At 44.5% G+C, this 21,688-nt stretch overlaps 2 protein-coding genes across 8 annotated transcripts in view; one reads left to right on the top strand and one right to left on the bottom strand.

The window, feature by feature from the left end:
* LOC118097420 (merlin) overlaps positions 1 to 11,124 on the bottom strand; it is a 28,446-nt gene extending 17,322 nt beyond the window's left edge. For 2 of the 7 annotated variants that reach the window (XM_035140270.3, XM_088658046.1), the window contains exons 1-6: positions 10,808 to 11,124; positions 7,236 to 7,362; positions 6,335 to 6,460; positions 4,884 to 5,006; positions 3,237 to 3,320; positions 140 to 208 (exon numbers count right to left, since the gene is read on the bottom strand). In XM_035140270.3, coding sequence (XP_034996161.3) covers positions 140 to 208; positions 3,237 to 3,320; positions 4,884 to 5,006; positions 6,335 to 6,460; positions 7,236 to 7,325 — 492 coding nt within the window. In that variant the 5' untranslated portion in view covers positions 7,326 to 7,362; positions 10,808 to 11,124. Of the gene's footprint in view, positions 1 to 139; positions 209 to 2,123; positions 2,148 to 3,236; positions 3,321 to 4,875; positions 5,007 to 5,444; positions 5,650 to 6,334; positions 6,461 to 6,553; positions 6,673 to 7,235; positions 7,363 to 10,807 lie in introns of those variants that run through there. The other 5 variants (XM_088658047.1, XM_088658048.1, XM_088658049.1 and 2 more) reach the window with 5 other exon arrangements.
* Positions 11,125 to 17,931: 6,807 nt separating this feature from the next.
* MRPS17 (mitochondrial ribosomal protein S17) lies at positions 17,932 to 20,260 on the top strand. Its single transcript, XM_035140281.3, has 3 exons — positions 17,932 to 17,969; positions 19,507 to 19,647; positions 19,819 to 20,260. The coding sequence occupies exons 2-3, from the start codon at positions 19,525 to 19,527 to the stop codon at positions 20,107 to 20,109; spliced, it is 414 nt and encodes a 137-aa protein (XP_034996172.1). The 5' UTR covers positions 17,932 to 17,969; positions 19,507 to 19,524; the 3' UTR covers positions 20,110 to 20,260.
* The last annotated feature ends 1,428 nt before the right edge of the window (positions 20,261 to 21,688 follow it).

Raw genomic sequence — 21,688 nt, 5'->3', positions numbered from 1 at the left:
AGTGGCTATCTCAGAACTGTCCCAGGTCCTGAAATTCCAGCCTGCCCCCCCCTACCTGCCCAACTCCACCAGCCTACTCTGGCTGCTGCTGTTGGTGGTGGTGGTGGTGGTTGTCTTTTTATTTTTAAAGGAAACTTACTCTCTTTGGTAAAAGCTCCTCTGGAGCCAGGAAGCCCGGCTTGTGCAGGTTTGGGTCATAGTCACCATACTGTAACGCAAAGAAGAGAAAGATCAGGAAAGACGGTGACACTTTCACAGAACATGCCACGGAGGAAGTAGCCAGCTAGGAGGAAAAAAAGCTTGCCCAAAGAGTAACAGAATCCTCAGCTGGAGGAATGGATGGAGGCACTTCACAGCAACAAATGAAAGTACATTCGACTTCGATCCCAACACATTCTCCAGTGAGCATACTCAACAGATATGAACTGGTTCAGGAGGCCATCACACTTCCAATGAACTTTCCCTCAGGCATTTGGTCCCTGTGGGAAAAGGATGCTGGAAAAAATGGGTCCCCTTTGGCCTGATCCAGCAGGTTTCTTATGGAACCCCCAGGTCCAGAGGCAGTCTATCTAGATTTCTAGGTTCTTTGGGGTATTTGGCCTCTGGGATAAAACGATACTGGACTAGATGGGCCATTGGCCTGATCCAGCAAGTCTCTTCTTGCATTTGTATGCAGGTGGCAAGAAAGAATCATCACCAGCTGGTCATTGCTAGTGTTCGGTTGGAGTGATTTGTTTAAAACCATGTTTTATTCAATTTTTGATAGACTCTTACAATCTATTTTTAAAAAGGAAAAAAGAAAGAATGTTAAATAACACAGTCCCCCGCTGCTCCCAAGCCTCCCCGGAGCTGTTGGGGAAAAGGGAAGGTTGCGAATATAAGCCGCACTTTAACTTTTCACTGTCAGAATTTGGGGGAGTGGGTGCGGCTTAGATTTGGGCCAATACGGTACTTTTTAAAGTGGTACATGGCTTCTTAAAGTGATATTATGCTGCTTTAAATGAATAGTGTAGAGGCCTAAAACGTTGACTAAAAAAAATCTACATAAAGGTAGAAAACATGCAAATTTAATCTCAGAGAAGCTGAGGTGAGCAAAGTCTGGTGAAATCACAGTCAGAGAGGAGGCTGCATCAGACTTCCATGTCTTTTGAGCCTGCAAGAAATCCTTTGCAAAACCAAAAGTGTCTGCAAAAGAACTGCTCCGCCACAAACCAGCTAGCTAGAGAGAGTCTCTTGAAAACTCTCCAAAACTACTCTAAGGACAATGACATGGGCGACATAACAACCCTCCTCCTCTAGGACACAATGAAAGTGGTCACCGGAGGAGCCTGCATAAAGGAGAGGGCATCCCTTGAAAAAACCAGCGTCAAAAATTGGTAAATTTTAACAAGACATTACGACCCTCTCGCCACACCACAAACAAACAGGAGCCAAAAAAAACTCCTTAAACTCTTCTACAAAAACAAACCCATACCAACACAAGAAATACAGGACACACTAGGGGACAAGCAAATACCTTGGCTAACACACAATCAACTACATGCCTTCTTAAACAATCCAGCAGTAAAATCAGCAGTCACTAGACCCTTGACCACCTTTGAAAATCTTCTCCTGACAACAGAGGGACACAGCCAAGGGATGGTATCCACAATATACAAAATACTGTTCCAAAACACCACAAACCCCCTTGATGCAATCAAAGAACAATGGGAGCATGACAGAGGCTATGAAATTAACCCCACCCAATGGACTAGAATGTGGTCTAAACCTCCCTTTAAGTCCATATCAGCCAAAAGAAGGGAACTCACTCTGAAACTCACAGGTGGTACTTAACACCACAGAAACTGGCACTGATATGCCCAGGGACCTCACCAAGATGTTGGAGAGGTTGTACCTCCACAGGCACATACTTCCACATGTGGTGGGAATGCCCTAAAATCCAACCCTTCTGGACAGCAGTCCTACAAGAGACAGCAGGGTCACCCAAGGCGGTAAGGTCAAAGGGAAGGAGCTAGAAAAGAATGATCCAAGAAGTCCTCAATGGCAGAACAGGCGGATGATAACAAGCGGCATGTTACAACGGCTGTGAAGGCGGATGAAGGCTGCAGCAGATAGGAATCTACCTGCTTGTCGTGACTACTTCATGCCATCGGAACAGAGCCCTACTGCGAAGACTGTGCGTTGGTCAGCGTGCACTGATCTACACACATAAAACAAAATCACGCACAGGCGCCTTCCAAAAACCCAACCCAAAAATGCAAAATAACTAAACAGGTATTAGAACTCGCCCCAGAACTGGCCCTACTACTGAACATCTTCCAAGATCAGAATGAACACTCACATTATACAACGCTTATAACCCAGCTACTCTCAGCAGCCAGAAACCTCACAGCCAAACACTGGAGAGACCTGTCAGGAGTAAACATGGACCAATGGTATCAAATTGTATGGGAAACGACCTTACTAGAACAGCTAACCAATAAACTGAAACTGACATGGGGACAAATAGAAGAGGATGCCTTCACCCCAGTATGGCTCCCCTTTATCACATACACAGCCCAGCACAACAAGAATCCACCGACAGCATACAAATCAATCTGGCTTACCTGACCCAACAAGCCTTCTCCCCCCCCCCTCACAAATGCAAACAAATCCCACTGCAGACAACCAACCACACCCTGCCCCCCAGCACCTCTCACTACCAAGGAAATCTAATAAACGAAGAGAAAGAGAACCTACCCAGTTGACGCTGACACAAAGCCCCACACGTACACTATACAAAATAATATAAGCCGCACCCCACCCCTGCTCTACCCCCCCCTCTTCTTCCCCAACCTTATACTGTATTCAGCCCTAATGTTTCACAACAAATGTAGCTGATTTGTAAGATTTGTACAACCTGAAAAAAGAGACAAGGCATGTACTTTTGTAAACCAAGAAAATCTTTAATAAAAATATTTTTTTTTTAAACTGCTCTGTTTTTCCACCCTCCTGCAAGCTCTTTGAATTAGGATATGTTCATATATCTCCTTGCGTCCAAAAACAAACAAACCAGCCAACACCCAAAAGAGAAGAAAACAAGGTGCCAAAATCACCCCATCCTGTTTTCCAGCATTGCTTTAAATGGGTGCTTTCCTGCATTAATTAACACTGTGTGATTAAGCAAAGGTGTGTGTTTTTTTAACGTTGTTCTGCAAGCAATAGAAGGTGACAACCAAGCAATTTCAAAGCCTCACCTTGGCTTGAACAGCATAAGACGCTAACAAAATTGTAGCCTCAGGAGAGCAGTAGATTTCTTCATCCAGTATTTGTTTCTTAACCTGGGGGGTGGAGGCGGAAGAAGGGGGGTGGGGTGGAGAGGAGAGCGAGAAATCCAAGGCTTAGACAAGCTTGAAAACAAAACAATACATGCCCAGACTTTGTCTTGGCACATGAAAAGTAACCGTTAGCTGAGTTATAAGTGGGAAAGCAAAGAATCTCTGGCAGCAACTGCAGGCTTGTGAGCTGTACGCAAGAACATTTCAGGCTGTTAATTACCCTTTTTTTAAAGCATCATTGCTAACTAAGGAACGTTCAAATGCTACCCTCTCACCACATATAAAGCTGCTGGCAGTTAGAAAATAAGTGCTCCTGTGAAGCGTTAAAACAATCTAGCTCAACATGGAGCAGCCAGTGACAAAATGGACCAAGAAAGGTTTTCTTTCCTCTCTCAGGACATTAGAACTCATGGACATGAAATGATGCTGAGAGCTGTAAGATTCAGGACAGACCAAACAAAGGCAGGCCAGAGTTAAACTGAGGAACTCCCTCCCACAGGAGGCAATGATGGTCACCAATTCTGACAGCTTTAAAAGAGGATTGGAAAAATTCATGGAGGAGGAGAGGGCTATCAATGGCTATTGGCCACGATGGCTATGCTCTGCATCCATGGTCGGAGGTAACCACACTTCTGAATACCAGTTTCTGGAAACCTCAGGAGGGCAGAGTGCTCTTATGTTTGTGTCCTACTTGCAGATTTCTAACAGCCATCTGGCTGGCCACTGTGAGAACAGGATGCTGGACTAGATGGGCCCTGGGCCTGATCCACCAGGCTCTTCTTGTGGTTTTAAAATACTAGTTTCTCTAAACACACATCAGTCTTTCTCCTCCATCCAAGAGACATGATCAGAGTTCAAGGACACCGCCAAGCCAAAACAATGGAGGAGGGTGGGAGCCCCAGTGAGGGGTGTGGCTACAGAGGAAGTGTGGCCAGACTTCCCACTCCCTGCTTTAATTTAATCTGTTCACTTCAATCCCTTGAAGCACCCATGTTGCCTATACATGTTCTCTCTGCCCCCGCTCCCCGTCCCCAATTATTATGCTGCAGGTGCGATGTCTGATTCTTAACCGTCAGGAACCTCTGCAAGTTCTAATGCGTCCATTTCCTCACCCTGCTCCCCCCATTTTGCATTTCTTTTGGAACAGGAAAAAAATAATTACAGCCGAATTGCATTCCTCAAAGTCAAGGCAAGCCAAGGCTGGTTTGAAAGAGAAGAAAATGAAAGTGCAGGTTTTCAGAGATGAAAGGAACCGGGGGAGTGGGGGAGGCAGCTTTTAGTGCCTTTGCAAAACAGCTCAACACAAATAATTGTCAAGGTGATCTTGAAAAAAAATATAACAGCAACAGAAGAAGAAAAAAACCTTTCATAAGGAAACCTGCTCAACCCAGAAAATTAACTCTTCACGAGCTAGGAAAGGAGACACATCTTCCTCTCGCCACTTATAGCAGGCACAGCGTGAAAGAATAAGCAGACAGTGATTCCAAAACCAAACACACCAAACACCCAGAAGGTAACTACAACAATTCAAAAGTCAACTTGAAAATAAAAGAAATACCTTCTGACCTGCAGGAAAAAGAGGTGTTGGGTGATCTCCTGCAGAAGTTCCTCTTCAACTTTCTCAGGGTAAAATTTTGCTAAAAAACAAAATCTGATGGGATCTTCCTTGGGAATTTCCTGATCCAGAACCTGTTGAAGAACAAAGGGAATCGGTTCTAAAGAACATTTAAAATAAATGAAATCTTATATTGTTCTTTATAAGGTTTATATGTTTGTAAATTTATGAACTTTTAGTATATATGCGTATTTTAAATATTGGGTTTGATTATACAGTCGTACCTCAGAAGTCGAATGGAATCCGTTCTGGAAGCCCATTCAACTTCCAAAACGTTTGGAAACCAAAGTGTGGCTTCTGATTGGCTGCAGACGTTTGGCTTCCAAAAATAGTTCACAAACCAGAACACTCACTTCCGGGTTTGCGGTGCTCGGGAGCCAAAACATTTGAGAATTAAGCTGTTCGAAAAACAAGGTAAGACTCTATTTATAGAGGATAATGTTGGTAATATTCCAGTATTTAGAATATTTATGCACTTAAACATTTTATATTAATAGATTTAATGTATTTACCACTTTAGGGATTATGGGTAGAGATAAAGATAGTGTGGGAATCATCAGATATGTTCCTGAGCATCCCATTGGCCATGCTTGCTGGGGGTGTTGGGAGCTGTAGTTCAGCTACATCTGGAGAGATTAAGGTTCCCCAAAGCTGATATATAGCACATATATATAGCATTACATGGCGAAAGAGAGAGAAAAGAATTAGTTACACATGTGTGCCTGTTTTTGAGAGTACTGTATTAGAACAAGTCCTTTTTGTAAAGAGAGTGAAAGATGGATGGACAGACAAAAAGATGAGCAGCTGAGCCACCGTGCAACGCTATGATACTGCCTTTGCCAGGAACACATTTGGTTACTTTAGGCAAAGCCCTGCTCTCTTTGAGAAACCCACCCACCAATCTGCAATATATACCGGTACTGGCCCAGTTTGCAGCTAAGATCAGAAAGTGTGGTGGCTTTTCTAAGGCTACACAGCGAGATGCAACAGGAAAAGGCTGTTGTAGCTCAGTGGTAGAGCATTTGCCTTCTATGCAGAAAATCCCAAGTTCACTTCCTGGCAGCATTCTCAATTATAGAATCAAAAAATTGTAATGTTGGAAGGTACCCCACGGTCATCTAAGTCCAGCCCCCTGCAATACAGGAACCACAGCTAAATAATCCCTGACAGATGATCATCCAACCTTTGCTGAAAAAACCTCCAATGAAGGACAGTCCACCAGGTTCTGGGGTTGTCTGTTCCTCTGTCAAAGAGATTTTTTAATCATTCTTCCTAATACTTAGACAGAATTTCATTTCTTGCCATTTGAATCCTATCATCTGAAGCAACACGAATCAAGTTTACTAAGATTTTCTAGGTTGCCATGCAAGCTCTTTTGCAAGCTAAAGTTTGGCTTCCAGACCTTTTTATCCATCTTCAACCAGGTGTTCATTCCTTTGATGGAGTACTGCAAGCCAAAGAACCAGGATTCCCGCAGACCCAGCGCACGACACGCCTGGTCAAAGAGGTCCTTCCCCTTCCATTTCATCTACAGGAAGAAAGGCAGAACGTCAGTAGAAAAAAAGCAAGAGAAACCCAACACCCTGGTTTTTAGAAAGGGATGACCCACTCCGTTGCTGACCTAAGATGAGAGAATTCAAACAGTGCAAGCAAAGAAGAGGCGTATCTTGTAGTGTGGGGTGCAGAATTCAGCTCTGTGAAAAGATCAAGTTCCTAGCCCTTATTGTTGAAAGCGTGTGGCTAATACCAGAAGCCCGGAAAGGGCAACCATATTGGTCAAAGGGCTGCAGCAACTCCCCTAGAAGAAAAGATTACAATATTTGGAGCTGCTCGGATGAGGAAAAAAGACAAGGAGGGGGGGACTTGATAGATGTGTATAAGATTATGCCCTCCAACCTGGTGGCCGTCACCTCCTCCTGCAGGAGTGAATTCCATAGTTTACATTGTCTGAAGAAGCCCTTTATTTTGCCTGTCCTGAATCTTCCAACACTCAGCTTGTCCACAAGTTCTAGCACAGGCACCCCCAAACTGCGGCCCTCCAGATGTTTTTGCCTACAACTCCCATGATCCCTAGCTAACAGGACCAGTGGTCGGGGGAGATGGGAATTGTAGTCCAAAACATCTGGAGGGCTGAAGTTTGGGGGGTGCCTGTTCTAGCATTATAGGAGAGGTGGAGAAAAAAAATTCTCTATCCACTTTCTCCACTCCATGCCTAATTTTACATGCAAACCCTGAAGTGTCTATGAAAGCATTTTTGCACCTTAATTCTGGCCTTTTTAAAAATAAAAATAAAAGCCACTTACCTCGCAACTAAACTCCATTTCGATTTCCATCGTTATAACTTTCACCTTAAACGTTTTTGGCTGCTTCCTCTTCAGCCCCGTGATGGACATATTTTTATGCCTGCAGGGAAAGCCGCACAAAGGATGCCTGCAATTCAATGCAAACAAGCAGCTGCATGAAAAGAACAGACTGTGATAAACAGCATCGGCATCAGGACAGCCCCAGCCTGGCCCTTGACTCCCTAATGAGAGTGTACTGTAGTGGTTAGTGCGTTGGACTAGGGCCTGGCAGAGACCAGGGTTTGAATCCCCACTGGGTCATGAAGCACATTTGGTGACCTTGGGCTAGTCACAGAATCATAGAGTTGGAAGGCACCTCAGGGTCAGAGTCCAGCCCCCTGGAATGCAGGATTCACAGCTAAAGACTCCCTGACAGATGGCCATCTGACTTCTGCTTTAAAGACAACCAATGAAGGAGAGTCCACCACTATCTGAGGGAGTCTGTTCCATTGTTAAACAGCTCTGACAAACAGTCACTTCCTCTCGGCATAACCTAATGCAGAGGCTTGTGGTGAGGATGAAATGAGATAGGGCTCTTTGGAGAATAAGGTAGGACAGAAATGCAATAAATAAATAGGAGGGTTTTTTTGGGGGGGGGGACTCCTCTCCGTTCTCCACACTGCATACTTTTATAAACTTCAAGGCGACAGTGGATGAAAGGTGGGGAGAATGAAATTGGCAAGGCAAATCCGTGTACCTCAGGCAGCAAATTTCAGAGCAGCGCTAAAGGGCAGCAGATAAGGCAAGGAATAATTGCCTATCCTATTCTTACCCACACAGGGGGTGACATTTAAATGTTCCGCCTCTCAGCATCAAAATGTCTCGGCCTGTAGGCCAAGGTAATGAGAGATGAACAGCAAGATGCACTTTACAGGGAATTTGCCATAGGAGCAATGCTGCTTTCCTTTTTCGAGTGTAGGCAAAAGGTGAATCGCGTCCCAATCTAAAATTCTGAAGGGCTGCCAGGAGCCAGATTTTAAAACGGCTTCATGGGAGGGATCTGTCCCAGTGCCCTCAAACTGACCAGACCCTGATGTAATTGGTGGTGACAACAGATTGGTTTAAGGTTTGCCTTTCTATTCAAATGAAGAAGATAACCCAGCTGAGTAGCTCAATAAAGCAGAAAGCCGTCTGGTTTCTCTATCTCTTCTTGCACCACGCCCTGCCCCCAAGGGCCATTTGCTTGGCCTTTCTACGTGCAGGCTCAGAAAACATATGTTTGTCAAAGCCTTTGCCAAAGGAGTTCAAGGCCTGTGGGGGGGGGGACATGGCTGTTACCCCCATCACCACTTGCTTGTTGCCACTAAAGTTGGGTGAACCTGTCAGTTTCCCCCATTTTCATTGTCCACATTGATCAGTTCTCCACATTTCCAAATCACTTTGAGGGTTTTTGTTTGTTTGTTTGTTTGTTGGGGGGGAGGGGGAGTCCTTGCGAAAATGCATTGTTACAATTGCCAATAAAAGCCAAGGTTACAAACAAGTTTGGAAATCAGAACATAAATAATATCGACCAAACTATGAACATGAATTACAATTCATCAAAAAGTTTTGCTGTGTTCATCTGGGCCATGTTGGCTATGCTCTTCCTCCGCATTACTGGAGGCAAGTAATGTTTCTGTTGCTGGAAGCCACAGGAGGGAATGATGCTCTTAGGGAGGGAAAGGCGCTCTAGCCAAAATATTGCTGCCCTGGAGGTTTTCTATTCTTTGGGGGTTGGGAAATGACACATTATTACAGAACTCCTTCAAGAATCCCTAGGGCACTGGGGGCTGGAGCTCCTGAGGGCAGCTATCTCAGGACAAGAAGGCTGATCACCGAAGAATTGATGCTTTTGAATTATGGTGCTGGAGGAGACTCTTGAGAGTCCCATGGACTGCAAGAAGATCAAACCTATCCATTATTGAGGAAATCAGCCCTGAGTGCTCACTGGAAGGACAGATCCTGAAGCTGAGGCTCCAATACTTTGGCCACCTCATGAGAAGAGAAAACTCCCTGGAAAAGACCCTGATGTTGGGAAAGATGGAGGGCACAAGGAGAAGGGGACGACAGAGGACGAGATGGTTGGACAGTGTTTTCAAAGCCACCAACATGAGTCTGACCAAACTGCGGGAGGCAGTGGAAGACAGGAGTGCCTGGCGTGCTCTGGTCCACGGGGTCACAAAGAGTCGGACACGACTAAACAACAACAATCTCAGGACAAGGAGAAACTCCTCAGCTCAGTTGGTACAGCGTGAGGCTCTTAAATCATTTTGCCCCATGTTGGGCAAAGATTCCCGCGTTGCAGGGGGTTGGACCAGATGACCCTCGTGATCCCTTCCAACTCTGCAAATGGGGGACAGTGATGTCTGGTACCCTGTGAAAGTTGGTGGGACCTAAGGCAAGGGAGTCAAACAGGAGGTGGAGCCAAAGCCAACAACAGACGGAGCCAACTAAACCTAGTTTTGTCCCCATCTTGTCCCCATTTTGTCCCTGCTGAGTTCTACAAGGAAAATGCTGAGACTGGACGAAGGTGACATTGAGGGCTATTGAGGGCTATAGCTCGGCTCAGCCTTCACAGTAGTCCTGCCACCTCCTGGGCTGGGTGTAAGCAGGAAAGCAGGCAGGAGGTAGGCTGAGGGCAGACTGAGACTGGTAAGGAAGTGCCCAGTTCACTCTAATAGACTATCCTTTGCTTGCAATGGAACAAGGATAGCCAATGTGGTGCCCTCCAGATGTGGTGGCTGCCAGTTTCCATGGCTTTTCTGGCTGCAAGGGCTGATGGGAGTTGTAGTTCAAAGCAATGACACCAGGTTGGCAATAGAGATGCTGCAGCAGCAACACTACCAGTGCAAGCACATCCAATACCCAGAGGGAGGGAAAATGCAACGTGAGATTTTTTTAAAAAAAAAAATTTGTATGAGCAGAATAGATATTGAAGATCTAATTGTTGCAAGGACCAACAGCAGTTGTAGTTCAAAGCATCTGGAGGTGTGTTTTAGATTTTTTTTAAAGCTGTTTTATTGTGATTTTGTAAGGCAGATTTTGGTTTTGCCACGTTTTCTTGCTGAAGTACCAGTTGCATTTCTATGGCATGTGGAGTCTATTCCCAGGTTCTGTACACCACCCCGAAATCCTTCAATGTACGGCGGTTAATAAATGTTTTAAATAAATTAATACAGTGACCAGCCTCTTTCGCAGCTAGCCCTCACTTATTTCCTTGTCCTCCTGCATTGCTCAGAGAAATCCAGTCCTCTGCCATCCTAGACATGTTTAGCTGGGGAGTTAGACCCCATCGAAATCTATGAGGCTTACTTTAAAGTAGACGTGGACAGGATTAAACTGGAACCAAACATATTTTTTTAAATGCATAAATTACACGCTGAAAAATACATGATTTCACATTCACACACACACAGCCCCCTCTACACCTTTTATTATGTTGCTTCTTAAATCTTTTTCTTTTTCTTTCCGCCTTGCTTTGATTCAATTACAAGGATTTGCAAACAATTTAGCGGTTTGAATAACTTCCCTGATCCAAACAGCCGCTTGCTTACCTCTCTCTCTTGTTATTCCTGGAGGCTGCAATTCCACAGCTGGAGAGTCAAATTGGTTTCTGAATTTCCTCTCGGAATCAATGCTTTTAAAAATAAAATAAAAAAGAGGCATTCGTTTGTTTATTCTAAAGGTCGTGTTTTGCACAGCCCACGTTCACATCACCACAGTGCAAAAATCATAGCCAAGGGCTGATCTAGCAAAAGGCTTCCCTTCCCTTTGTCTCTTCCACGCTGGAGCATGTCAGCTCAGCTGCCGGGGAGAAAGCGAAGAATTTACTTTCCCAGGTGATGGCATAAAAGACGTCGAGCAGTTTCCTGCCTGGGTGCCTGCGAGACTCCTCCTCCTCCCGCCGCGCTGGGGATTTCTAAACAGCAGACACTGCGGGGGGAGAAAAACAGCAACCTCTCACCATAACCCGCTGGGATCCAGTACATTTGTGCAGTGGAGAAATCAATTTCACCATTATATTAACCAAAACATCAGAAGACGATGCCGTAAGCTTTCAAGTTCTGCAGAGTTCTTCATCAGGTTACATAAAGCAGGAGGTAGAAAGGGGAAACATTAATGTTATTTTTCCTCTACTACTCTCTTCTCTCACCCTGTGTAGGGTCTGCTGCGTGATAAAGAGCTCAGCAGATCTCAAAAGCTTGCTATTTTTTGACGCTCTCTTTGGTACCACTGTGGTCCATGTGTTGCTAACCTCAAGGCTGGATTACTGCAATGTGGTGTATGTGGGGTGGTCCTTGGGCCTGGTTTGCAAGCCCAAGCTGCTGCAGAGTGCTACTGAACCAGTTTTAAGGTCCTAGTATTAATTTACAAAGCCATTAACAAATTAGTTCCATGGATCGCCTGAACTCTTACATCCCAGCCTGGTCACCGATATATTCTGAAGGAGTGCCATGGGTCGTTCCCTAAATTGGCAAGGGTCATTTGACAACAACTAGGAGTGGAGCCTTAATGTCATTAGCCCAGTCCTGTGGAACACTCTGCCACTAGCGGTTCAGCTTGAACACTGGCTATCTTCCCTAGCCTGACCACACACCAGAAAATATGCATGACTGAAATAAATGTGTATTTGTCCATCCCATTCCTCTCATGGGAAATGTGGAAGGTCCTTGGGGCAGAGATCTGTCCTCTTCTACTGTGTGAAGAGTCATGTGCATTGATAGTGCAAAAATAATAACAACAACAAAAGCAATATTGTTGCGCTTTGCACAGTAGTAGTATCTGGTATTCTTTGGCTGTTTGGCACTTGTGGGGGGGGGATGCTATTATTTTGAAGGGTCTGAAACAGAACAGAATGGATCAGTATAAGGCAGCGGAAAGTCCCGGGTTCCAATGCCCGGCATATCTCAGTAGGGCTGGCAATGTCTGTGCCTCAAATTTTGGAGGACCGGTTCCAGTTAGTGTGCACAGCACTGAGCTAGATGGTCTGACTCGGTGTAAGGCAATTTCCTTTGACCTGTTTGTCCTCTTCTGATGTCCTCCTGGCTCAGGAAAGTTCATGCCATAATGGATTTGTTAGGCGTTGAGATGCCTCAAGACTCTTTGCCAGGCATCCCCAAACTTCGGCCCTCCAGATGTTTTGGACTACATTCCCATCTTCCCCGACCACTGGTCCTGTTATCTAGGGATCATGGGAGTTGTAGGCCAAAACATCTGGAGGGCCGCAGTTTGGGGATGCCTGCTCTTTGCTGTATCCACCACCTCACAGAGTTGTCGGGTGAGAAATAAATGAAGCCCTTGGAGGAAGCCAGTGATCAATATATAAAGAAAGTTCACAGAGCGTAGTTAAACTACGGAACTCACTCCCCCAGGAGGCAGTGGTGGCTATCAACCTAGATGGCTTTAAAATAGGGATTGGACAAATTCATGGAGGGCAACAAGGCTATCAATGTCTACTAGCTAGGATGGATTTACTCTGCCTCCACAGCTGGAGGCTGCAATGCTGGAAACAACAGGAGGGTGTTATTGTGCTCGAATCCTGATTGAGGGTTTCCCATTAAGGGTATCTGGTTGGCAAACAGGATGCTAGACTAGATGTGCCATTGGCCTGATCCAGCAGGCTCTTCTTATGTTCTTATCCAGTGCTGCTTTTCTAGAAGAAGAGGTGCCAGAACTAACCCTGAACACCTCCCTTGTTCCCTTTATCATGGCAATGGCGCCCACCTGAGAGCTGCCGGAACTGAGTTTCCAATGTTTGTGTTTAATTAAAAAATCAGCCCACCCACCCCAGTTCTTTAAAACAGTGGATTTTCAAATGAGGATGCATCCCGAGGCGTCTTGGAGGCTTATCACAGATCCCTCAGTGATTAAATTTCTGGAGGAAGACACTTATCTAAAAGGTGGCATGTTCTGTCTTGATCAAACATTCCCTGAGGGAAGAGGAGAGTGGGTGGGGACATGCAAAGGTTGGGCTCGCACACATTATTTGCCCGAGAAGGGACCAATGGTGCCCACAAAAGTCCCTGGTTGGGTTGCAGTATTAAAAACAATTTACAACAGCTTGCAACCATAAAATATGGTGGGTCCTAAAAACTTACATCTCAAGTGTCAAAGTGTCAAAAACCAGGATAAAGAGCATCCACTGGAAGCTCTAACAGGGGTCAGCAAACTTTTTCAGCAGGGGGCCGGTCCACTGTCCCTCAGGCCTTGGGGGGGGGGGGCGGACTATGTTTTTTGGGGGGAAATGGGAAAATAACCCAGAGATGCATTTTAAATAAAAGGAGACATTCTACTCATTTAAAAACACCAGGCAGGCCCCACAAATAACCCAGAGATGCATTTTAAATAAAAGTACACATTTTACTCATGTAAAAACACCAGGCAGGCCCCACAAATAACCCAGAGATGCATTTTAAATAAAAGGACACATTCAACTCATGTAAAAACATGCTGATTCCCGGCACGTCCGCGGGCCGGATTTAGAAGGCGATTGGGCTGCATCCGGCCCATGGGCCTTAGTTTGGGGACCCCTGCTCTATAATGAAATCTTTGGGGAGGGGAGGTCCACAATGTAGGAGCTGCCACAGAGAAGGCCCTCTCCTTGGGCTTCTGAGGGTGGAGGAATTGCCAAAAGGGCCCCTCTGCACATCTCAGCACCTAAGAGAGTTTGTAGGGAAGAAGGTGGTCTTTCAAGCATTTGGGGCCTGAGTTGTTGAACGCTTTAAAGACCAATGTGAGACTTTGAACTGGGCATGGAAACAAACAAGCAGCTGTTTTAAAACAGGGGTTATATATATGAGATTTAAATGGAACCTCAGCCAGTAATCTCTGTGCTGCGCCTGCATTATGGACCAACTCAAGTTTCCAAGTTGTCTTCAAGGGCAGCCGCACATAGAGCACATTGCAATAAGCAAATCTGGAAGCTAGCAGAGCATGGAGTACAGTGGCCAAGTCATCTCTGTCCAAAAGGCATCATTGGTGGAAAAACCAGTTGGAGCTGAAATAAGGCACTGCTAGTCACCAAGGCGGTGCCTTTCTCTGTAAACCACCTGGAGACTTTTTTTTTGTAGTAAGCATTTGACAGATAAATAATAATAGTAGTCCTGTATTTTATAGCATTAAAAAATTGTGGGTCACTTATTGAACACGTGATACAGTGCTGCCATAAAGATATAGCTAATGAAAAAACAATAAATTAGGGCACCATGAGAAGTGTGCCCTGAGAGGCTCATTTTGTGCTCCTGTTGACAGATTTAATTTTTCAGCTAGTCAATTTACGTACTACTTCATATTTCAAAAGGAATCTCAAAACAATTAACAAATCCCAACAAATAGTAATTCAATAAAAGAAACACAGCACAATTTCCACATTCAAAACCAACGGCTACTAATAATTGCAATCAGAAGTCCACATTTTAAGTTGTGTAATTAAATAAATACGCACATAAAGAAAATGACTAAGACCTACAAAAAAAAACAAATTGTATACAAAACATCCAATTATATAAAGGTGCACAAAAATGTAATAGAATTACAATACAGACCATTTACTGACACATTGATGCAGATTGTTAAGATTCCACCAGGGGGAGATATGGGAAGCAGGGCTCCCTACATCAGCTGTGTTAAAAGACCAGCTGCAGCAGGCATTTCCTACCCAATATGCACCGTAGTCATTATAGGAACAATTGTTTAAGAATTGTAACCTGAGATTGTTTTCCCCCTCTTCCCTCCCCATCCCTTTCCCCTTGTGTGTTGTGTGTGTGTGTGTGTTTTATCTTATAAGCCTGTGGGCAGGGACTGTCTTGTTTAAATAATGTTATGTAAGCCACTCTGGGAGACTTTTTTGGGCTGAAGAGCGAGGTACAAAGGCTTTGAATTAATAAGTAAGTAAGTAAATAAGTAAATAAATAATATTTATCTGGCATATCAACCCTGAATAACAACCAGCTAAAAAAGCCAATGCAATTCTGGGCTGCATCAATAGGAGTATAGCATCTAGATTGTTATGGAAAATTGCCCCTAAAATGCGCAACCTTTTAGGAAGGACAGACGCGGGTCGGAAGCTCCAAAATTTGCACTAAGTTCAGCTCCGCCGGGAAATGACAGAGACCACACGATGCTGTCAGGAAAAACAAACTGATCCTTTTATTACAGAAAAGAAAGAACTACAGCTGTAGGGTCCCTGCCTCCAGGAAATTAGGAAGGAACCCCGGGAAATGGTGAAGCCCCCTCTTATACCCTCCTGTCCCTACGTGAAAATCCCTGGACTGGGAGGGAGGGGAAGGACAAGGAGAATGGGTGGTGATGGGATTAGCTGGGTGCGGAGAGGACTATTCCTTCATATGGCGAGATGTCAATCGCTCTCCTCCTGTTGCTGATGGTGTTTCCTTTGTTTGACAGGAGGGGCAATCAGTCGAGATGGGTGTCAAGGTGGGGCAGTTCCTGGCGATTTCCGAGGAGTGGGAGCCCATCCGGCAGGTGTTTTCCTCCAGGTCATGGAAGGATAGACTATGTTGAAGATGACATTTTATTTGAATAAAGCTGTTCCAGCTAATCCCTTCTTTGTCCATGTGTGTCTTTTGAATCAGGATGGCGATGGGGCAAGGTTCAGGTGAGCTGGGGTCATGCACGGGTTATGCAGCATTTCCTTTTACAGGAGACATATCTAATACAGAGAATTCTATGCAAAAGGTAGTAGTCCTGATATATAAAGGTTCTGAGACATAAAACAGCAATTCTAATACAGAGAGATCCTAGCATACGTCATGAATAAGACAGCAATTCTAATACAGAGAGAATCTAGCATATCTTAAGGCAAAAGGTTCTGTAGTGATAATCTAAAGGAGTCTGGGGCGGAGGGGAAGGTGGAGAAGGGAAATGTGTGAGCTTATGCTAACCGTTGTGCATATGCAGATCCTTAAGCCTTCCTTAAGGCAGGGTTGCATCCAAGCAGGAGGGGTGAAGGTCTTTGAAGCAGAGTGGAGACTGGGAAGATGGCGTTGAACAGGATTCTGGGTATTGCAGCTGTCAAATTCTTTCACCCCTCTCTGTTCATTAATAATGGTGTCCTGCCCCCCCCCAATATAATTTTATATAACAAGATCAAGGGAAGTAATAGTACCACTGTATTCCGCTCTGGTCAGACCTCACCTGGAATACTGTGTCCAGTTCTGGGCACCACAGTTCAAGAAGGATACTGACAAGCTGGAACGTGTCCAGAGGAGGGCAACCAAAATGGTCAAAGGCCCGGAAACAATGCCTTATGAGGAACGGCTTAGGGAGCTGGTTATGTTTAGCCTGGAGAAGAGAAGGTTAAGGGGTGATATGATAGCCATGTTCAAATATATTCAAGGATGCCATATAGAGGAGGGAGAAAGGTTGTTTTCTGCTGTTCCAGAGAAGCGGACACAGAGCAATGGATTCAAACTACGGTACAAGAAAGAAGATTCCACCTAAACATTAGGAAGAACTTCCTGACAGTAAGAGCTGTTCGACAGTGGAATTTGCTGCCAAGGAGTGTGGTGGAGTCTCCTTCTTTGGAGGTCTTTAAGCGGAGGCTTGACAGCCATCTGTCAGGAATGCTTTGATGGTGTTTCCTGCTTGGCAGGGGGTTGGACTGGGTGGCCCTTGTGGTCTCTTCCAACTCTATGATTCTATGAACCACTCTCTCCACTTTGCCAACAGGGTGGGAGAAGAAACATGCAAAGTACAGTACTGTAGAGGGCAGATTTAGTAGAACACCCAGCAATGCCTGATGGGCAAGTGGGGGGGTGCAGGGGCATGAGGAGTTCTCCCCATGGAACATCAGGGCACCCCAAATATCCTCTGACATGCCAGAGGATATTTTATTTATTTATTTATTTATTTATTTATTTATCTATTTTCAGATTTTAAAAGCACTTCACAACACAAAACCACCAAAGGGGTGTGCAGTATGATAAATCTGCATTTAAAAAAATGCAGACAGGCCTTTGCAGTCATTTAATTTCTAACCTTTTTAGCAGCCAATGAGTTTGATGTTGTGTTTTTAACAATGGTGGGAAAGTGAACAGGAAGGCAGCTATTTCCTTTCATTTTTATGCAGGTACTGTTTTCCCCATCACTGGACCTCCAGCTGACAGAAATCTGGCATGTGTGCTTTTCCCAAATATGAAACTCAGCGCCGGCAATGCAGCGTTTGTCGTATTTCTGCCTGCTGTGGAACTTTGAAAGGCAGGGAACTCCTGCCATGGCAACCTTAAAACAGACGTAATATTTGTATAAACGTTTGCCATTTCCTCCAACACTTCCACCCTGGCACAACTTCTCTGCTGTAAAAAAAAACCAACCCGCACAGAACAGACAGAAATCCAACATATAGAGTCTCCATTATGAAGAATGACAATTTAAATTTTATTTTATTTCTGATGCTACTGTCAAATGAACTAATGCAAGAATAAAATATACTTTCTTATGCGGCTGATTAATGGAGAACGAACACAAGAAGCTATTAGCGCCACCCCTGCTTGGTCCTCGAACCAACAATTCTCTTCCTCCCCACTCCGGTGCTTTACCCGCTAAACCACGCAGGCAAATCCCAGAAAGGCCTCGGAGGCTACAAACACACACCACTCTCCCTTCCTAGATGGGCTATCGCGGAACTTCCGCTACTGGCTCCGCCTTTTCCTTGTCTTAGCCCCGGCTCCCAGTTTCCAGCCTGGAGACAGAGACCGAGTAAGAGTTTCCAACGGATTTATCGGGCGGGGGGCGCGGAGGTGGGGAGCTGAGCTTCCTCTGCGGGGCAGAGAGCTGGTTGGGGTAAAAAGGCAGAGGTGGACGATCTAGTGGAGATTTACGTAGGGCTGTGGAGGGGGAAGGCTGCCTCTGCTCTAAAAATAAATCTACCCTATAATTTTAGGAGGCAGGAGGGCTCCTTATCTTCATCCAGTCCGCTTGCAACCCCCCTAATTTCCTCCCACCTTTTTTCATCCTATGGTAGAAGCGTAACTTCACCCCAAGTTTTCGGGAGCAAGGTCACTTAATGGGGATATATTTGACAGCTGTGTGCGAACACAGCAGCCCTAAACCAGGCATCCCCAAACTTCGGCCCTCCATATGCTTTGGACTACAATTCCCATCTTCCCCGACCACTGGTTCTGTTAGCGAGGGATCATGGGAGTTGTAGGCCAAAACATCTGGAGGGCCGCAGTTTGGGGATGCCTGCCCTAAACTGTCAGCTGCAATTCTTGTTTGTTTATTGACTAGTAACTTTTAAAAAACAAACAAACAGTGGATGGTAGTGTCAGGTTGTTCATAATTTTGTGGCATTACCTTCTCTCCAGCAGTTTGCCAAGATCTCAGACATAGAGGGATTTTCTCATCTTTGCTTGAGATACTTTATCAAGGGGCCGGGGAGTTCGTGGCCCTCCAGGTCTGAAATCTTACACCACAATAAATCTGTTAAGAACATAAGAAGAACCTGCTGGATCAGACCAAAGGGGGGGGGGCGGATGGGCATCTAGTCCAGCATCCTGTTCTTACATTGGCTCTGGGAAACGCGCAAGCGGGATTTGAGCATAAGAGCACTCTCCCCTCTTGTGGTTTCCAGCAACTGGTATTCAGAAGCATCAATGCCTCTGACTGTGGAAGCAGAGAACAGACATCAAGTTAAAGTACTGCAACACACCTTTCTCATGATTAAGATCTAGACATCACACACTGGCAGTACTAGCTTTTCCACAACAACAATTTTGTCCTGCTTTCTCAATTAGTATGTGGTGTTGATGTGCACTGGGCTTGAAGCATTTTTACTAGCATCTAGCATTAATACTTTGGGGAGCCTGGGTTTTCAAGACTAGCAAACCTGGGGTGTTCCTCTGCCTTTCTTATGGCTAGAATGTAAGGAGAAATGCTGTTTCTGAAGAAGGTTGTTTAGATTTAAAGTATTTTAAAATTGCTGTGATCTGCCCTGCGACTTGGTGGTGAAGGGTAGGAAATAAACTAAACAGATACATTTATTATTTATTTCATGAAATTTATTTACTGTTTGATTATTTTAAAAAACCCTCAAATAGGTTTATAAAAAGAAAACAACAAAAATATTAGTAAAAATAATTAAAACATTCAGAGAATTAAAACCAGTAATGAACTAAAAACACTTCAGCATTCTAATTATCTAGGTAGGCTTGTTATCATAAATAATAATAGGTGTGTTGGCTTGGCTGTATGTTGCCACTGGCTGTTAAAATGATACCTTGTTCTTGCTTCTCAGGGTGTTCGTAACCGAGCCATGTCTGCATTGCGTGGTGCTGTCCACGCAAAATGGATCATAGGGAAAGTCATTGGGACCAAGATGCGTAAAACAGCCAAAGTGAGAGTGACGCGGCTGGTGCTGGATCCTTACTTGCTAAAGGTAAACTTTCCTTTGGGGTTGAGTTACACTAGTATGATGGGGAACTTCAATCAATGTTAGGGCTCTGCAGCTAAATTCTATCCCGGTTCAGTCTTGCTGGCACTCAAGTTTCTCAGAATCATTTGCCTACCACTGAATAATCCATGTACTCTTTCCTCTCTTCTCCCACAGTTCTATAACAAGCGGAAAACATACTTTGCTCATGACCCCCAGCAGCAGTGCATTGAGGGAGACATCGTTCTCTTGAAAGCTTTGCCTGAACGGAGGAGCAAGCACGTGAAACATGAACTGGCTGAGATTGTGTACAAGGTTGGGAAAGTCATTGATCCAGTGACGGGGAAGCCTTGTGCAGGCAGTAGGCTATTGGAAAGTGTAACGGACTCAGAAAACCTGACTGATAGAGATACCAGTTACCTTAGTGAAAAGCTCCAAGAACTAACTGTTTCTTCTTCAGATAAATGATGGGGGTGGGGACAGGGTAGGCAGCATAATCTGAGACTTTCCATGTGCTTCTGTGGATGAGCTTGTATGTAACACAATGTTTATGTGTTCTTTCTGAAATTGTCATGATTCATAATAAATTTGAATTAACCTGCTCACAGGACAACAGAAACATTCAGTTTATTTTTAAAATCTTTCAAGTAGTGAATGTAAGTTGGTCTGCTACAATATTTATAAGTGGTCTCTCTGCTTGATGGTATCCAAAAACAATATACAATGTTTAATACTTTGCAGTGCAGCAGAGCAATTAAATCAATATTGGGGGACGTACAGACAGGTAAGCCCCACCCCACATCATTGATCACAAGATGTGACACACACACACCCCATTTGAATGGCAATGCCTATTAACTTTGGGGGCCCCAGCCCCCTCAAATATTTTATTGGGAGGGGCGAAGAGACGTCGGCCCCTAGGAGTTGGCTCCTATGGCACAGGGTAGATGGAGCCCACCACCTTTTCAAACACTTCAGCTGGTATGAGACAATGTTTAGGATCAGGCACTACTATGAGAATTGCCTCTGGGTGCAAGTTTCTGGGCACCATTAAAAACAGTGGAAGACTGGTCTGAGCCATGGGAATAGTTCCCTGGGATATGCGCAATAATGGAAATGGTGCACTCTTCCATGTTCTTGCACAGCTCGGGTTCCTGTTAGTGGTGCTTGTACAGGCAGACATCCCAGAGGACTTTGCCCCTTCATGGGAGGGAGAGAGCTCTTATGCTCATGTTCTGCTTGCTTGTTTCCCATAGGCATCTTGTTGGCCACTGTGAGAACAGAATGCTGGACTAAATGTGCCAAGGGGCTGATTCAGCAGGCTATTTCTTATGTACTGGTTTCAAAACTGTACTGATATTTTTGGTTTCTTATAATTCCCAAGCAATGTTGGGCACTTTCTGCTAGTAAAAATGATACCGGTATATTATGCTCTGCTCTTCTATTAAATGTTCCCAACCCAGCACACTACATAATCATAAAACTATACAGTATAGGATAATCCTAATAATACTACTAATGATACAAGAATTGGGCTGAAAGTATTACAAAAACAACTGCCTGATCCTAAACATGCTTACTTTAATGTATTACTGAGCTCAATTGAATTTACTCCCTGGTAAAGACAGGCAATCCTATTGATCTCTGTGGAATTCACATCTAAGTAAGCCTATGGTCCATGGGGTCACGAAGAGTCGGACACGACTAAACGACTAAACAACAACAACAAAACAAAGTAAGCCTGTTGAATATAATACAATATACTAATAAAATTAATTTCATGGGAGTAATACTGCTTTTACTGGTTGTTTTTTATTTTTAAAAAATGTGGATTATCAGGGAGTCACCCAAAAAGAAAACTTGATTTCCCAAACCAATATTGTCCCGATTTCAGAATTAGTTGCAAGCTGGCTATAATTTTTCTGGCCAGAGTTTCATTCACATGTATAGAACTTGGATGCAAAGCCAGTGGGGAAATGTTCATTGTTTTTTCCCCCGTTCCATGTATTAAAAAATAAATGGGTTCTTATGGGAGGTGGGGAGGAAA

Source organism: Zootoca vivipara, chromosome 14 (assembly GCF_965207765.1).
Source record: "Zootoca vivipara chromosome 14, rZooViv2.hap1.1, whole genome shotgun sequence".
Taxonomy (NCBI): domain Eukaryota; kingdom Metazoa; phylum Chordata; class Lepidosauria; order Squamata; family Lacertidae; genus Zootoca; species Zootoca vivipara.
Note: the sequence above shows the minus strand (reverse complement) of the source record. Positions and strands in the feature narration are given on the sequence as shown.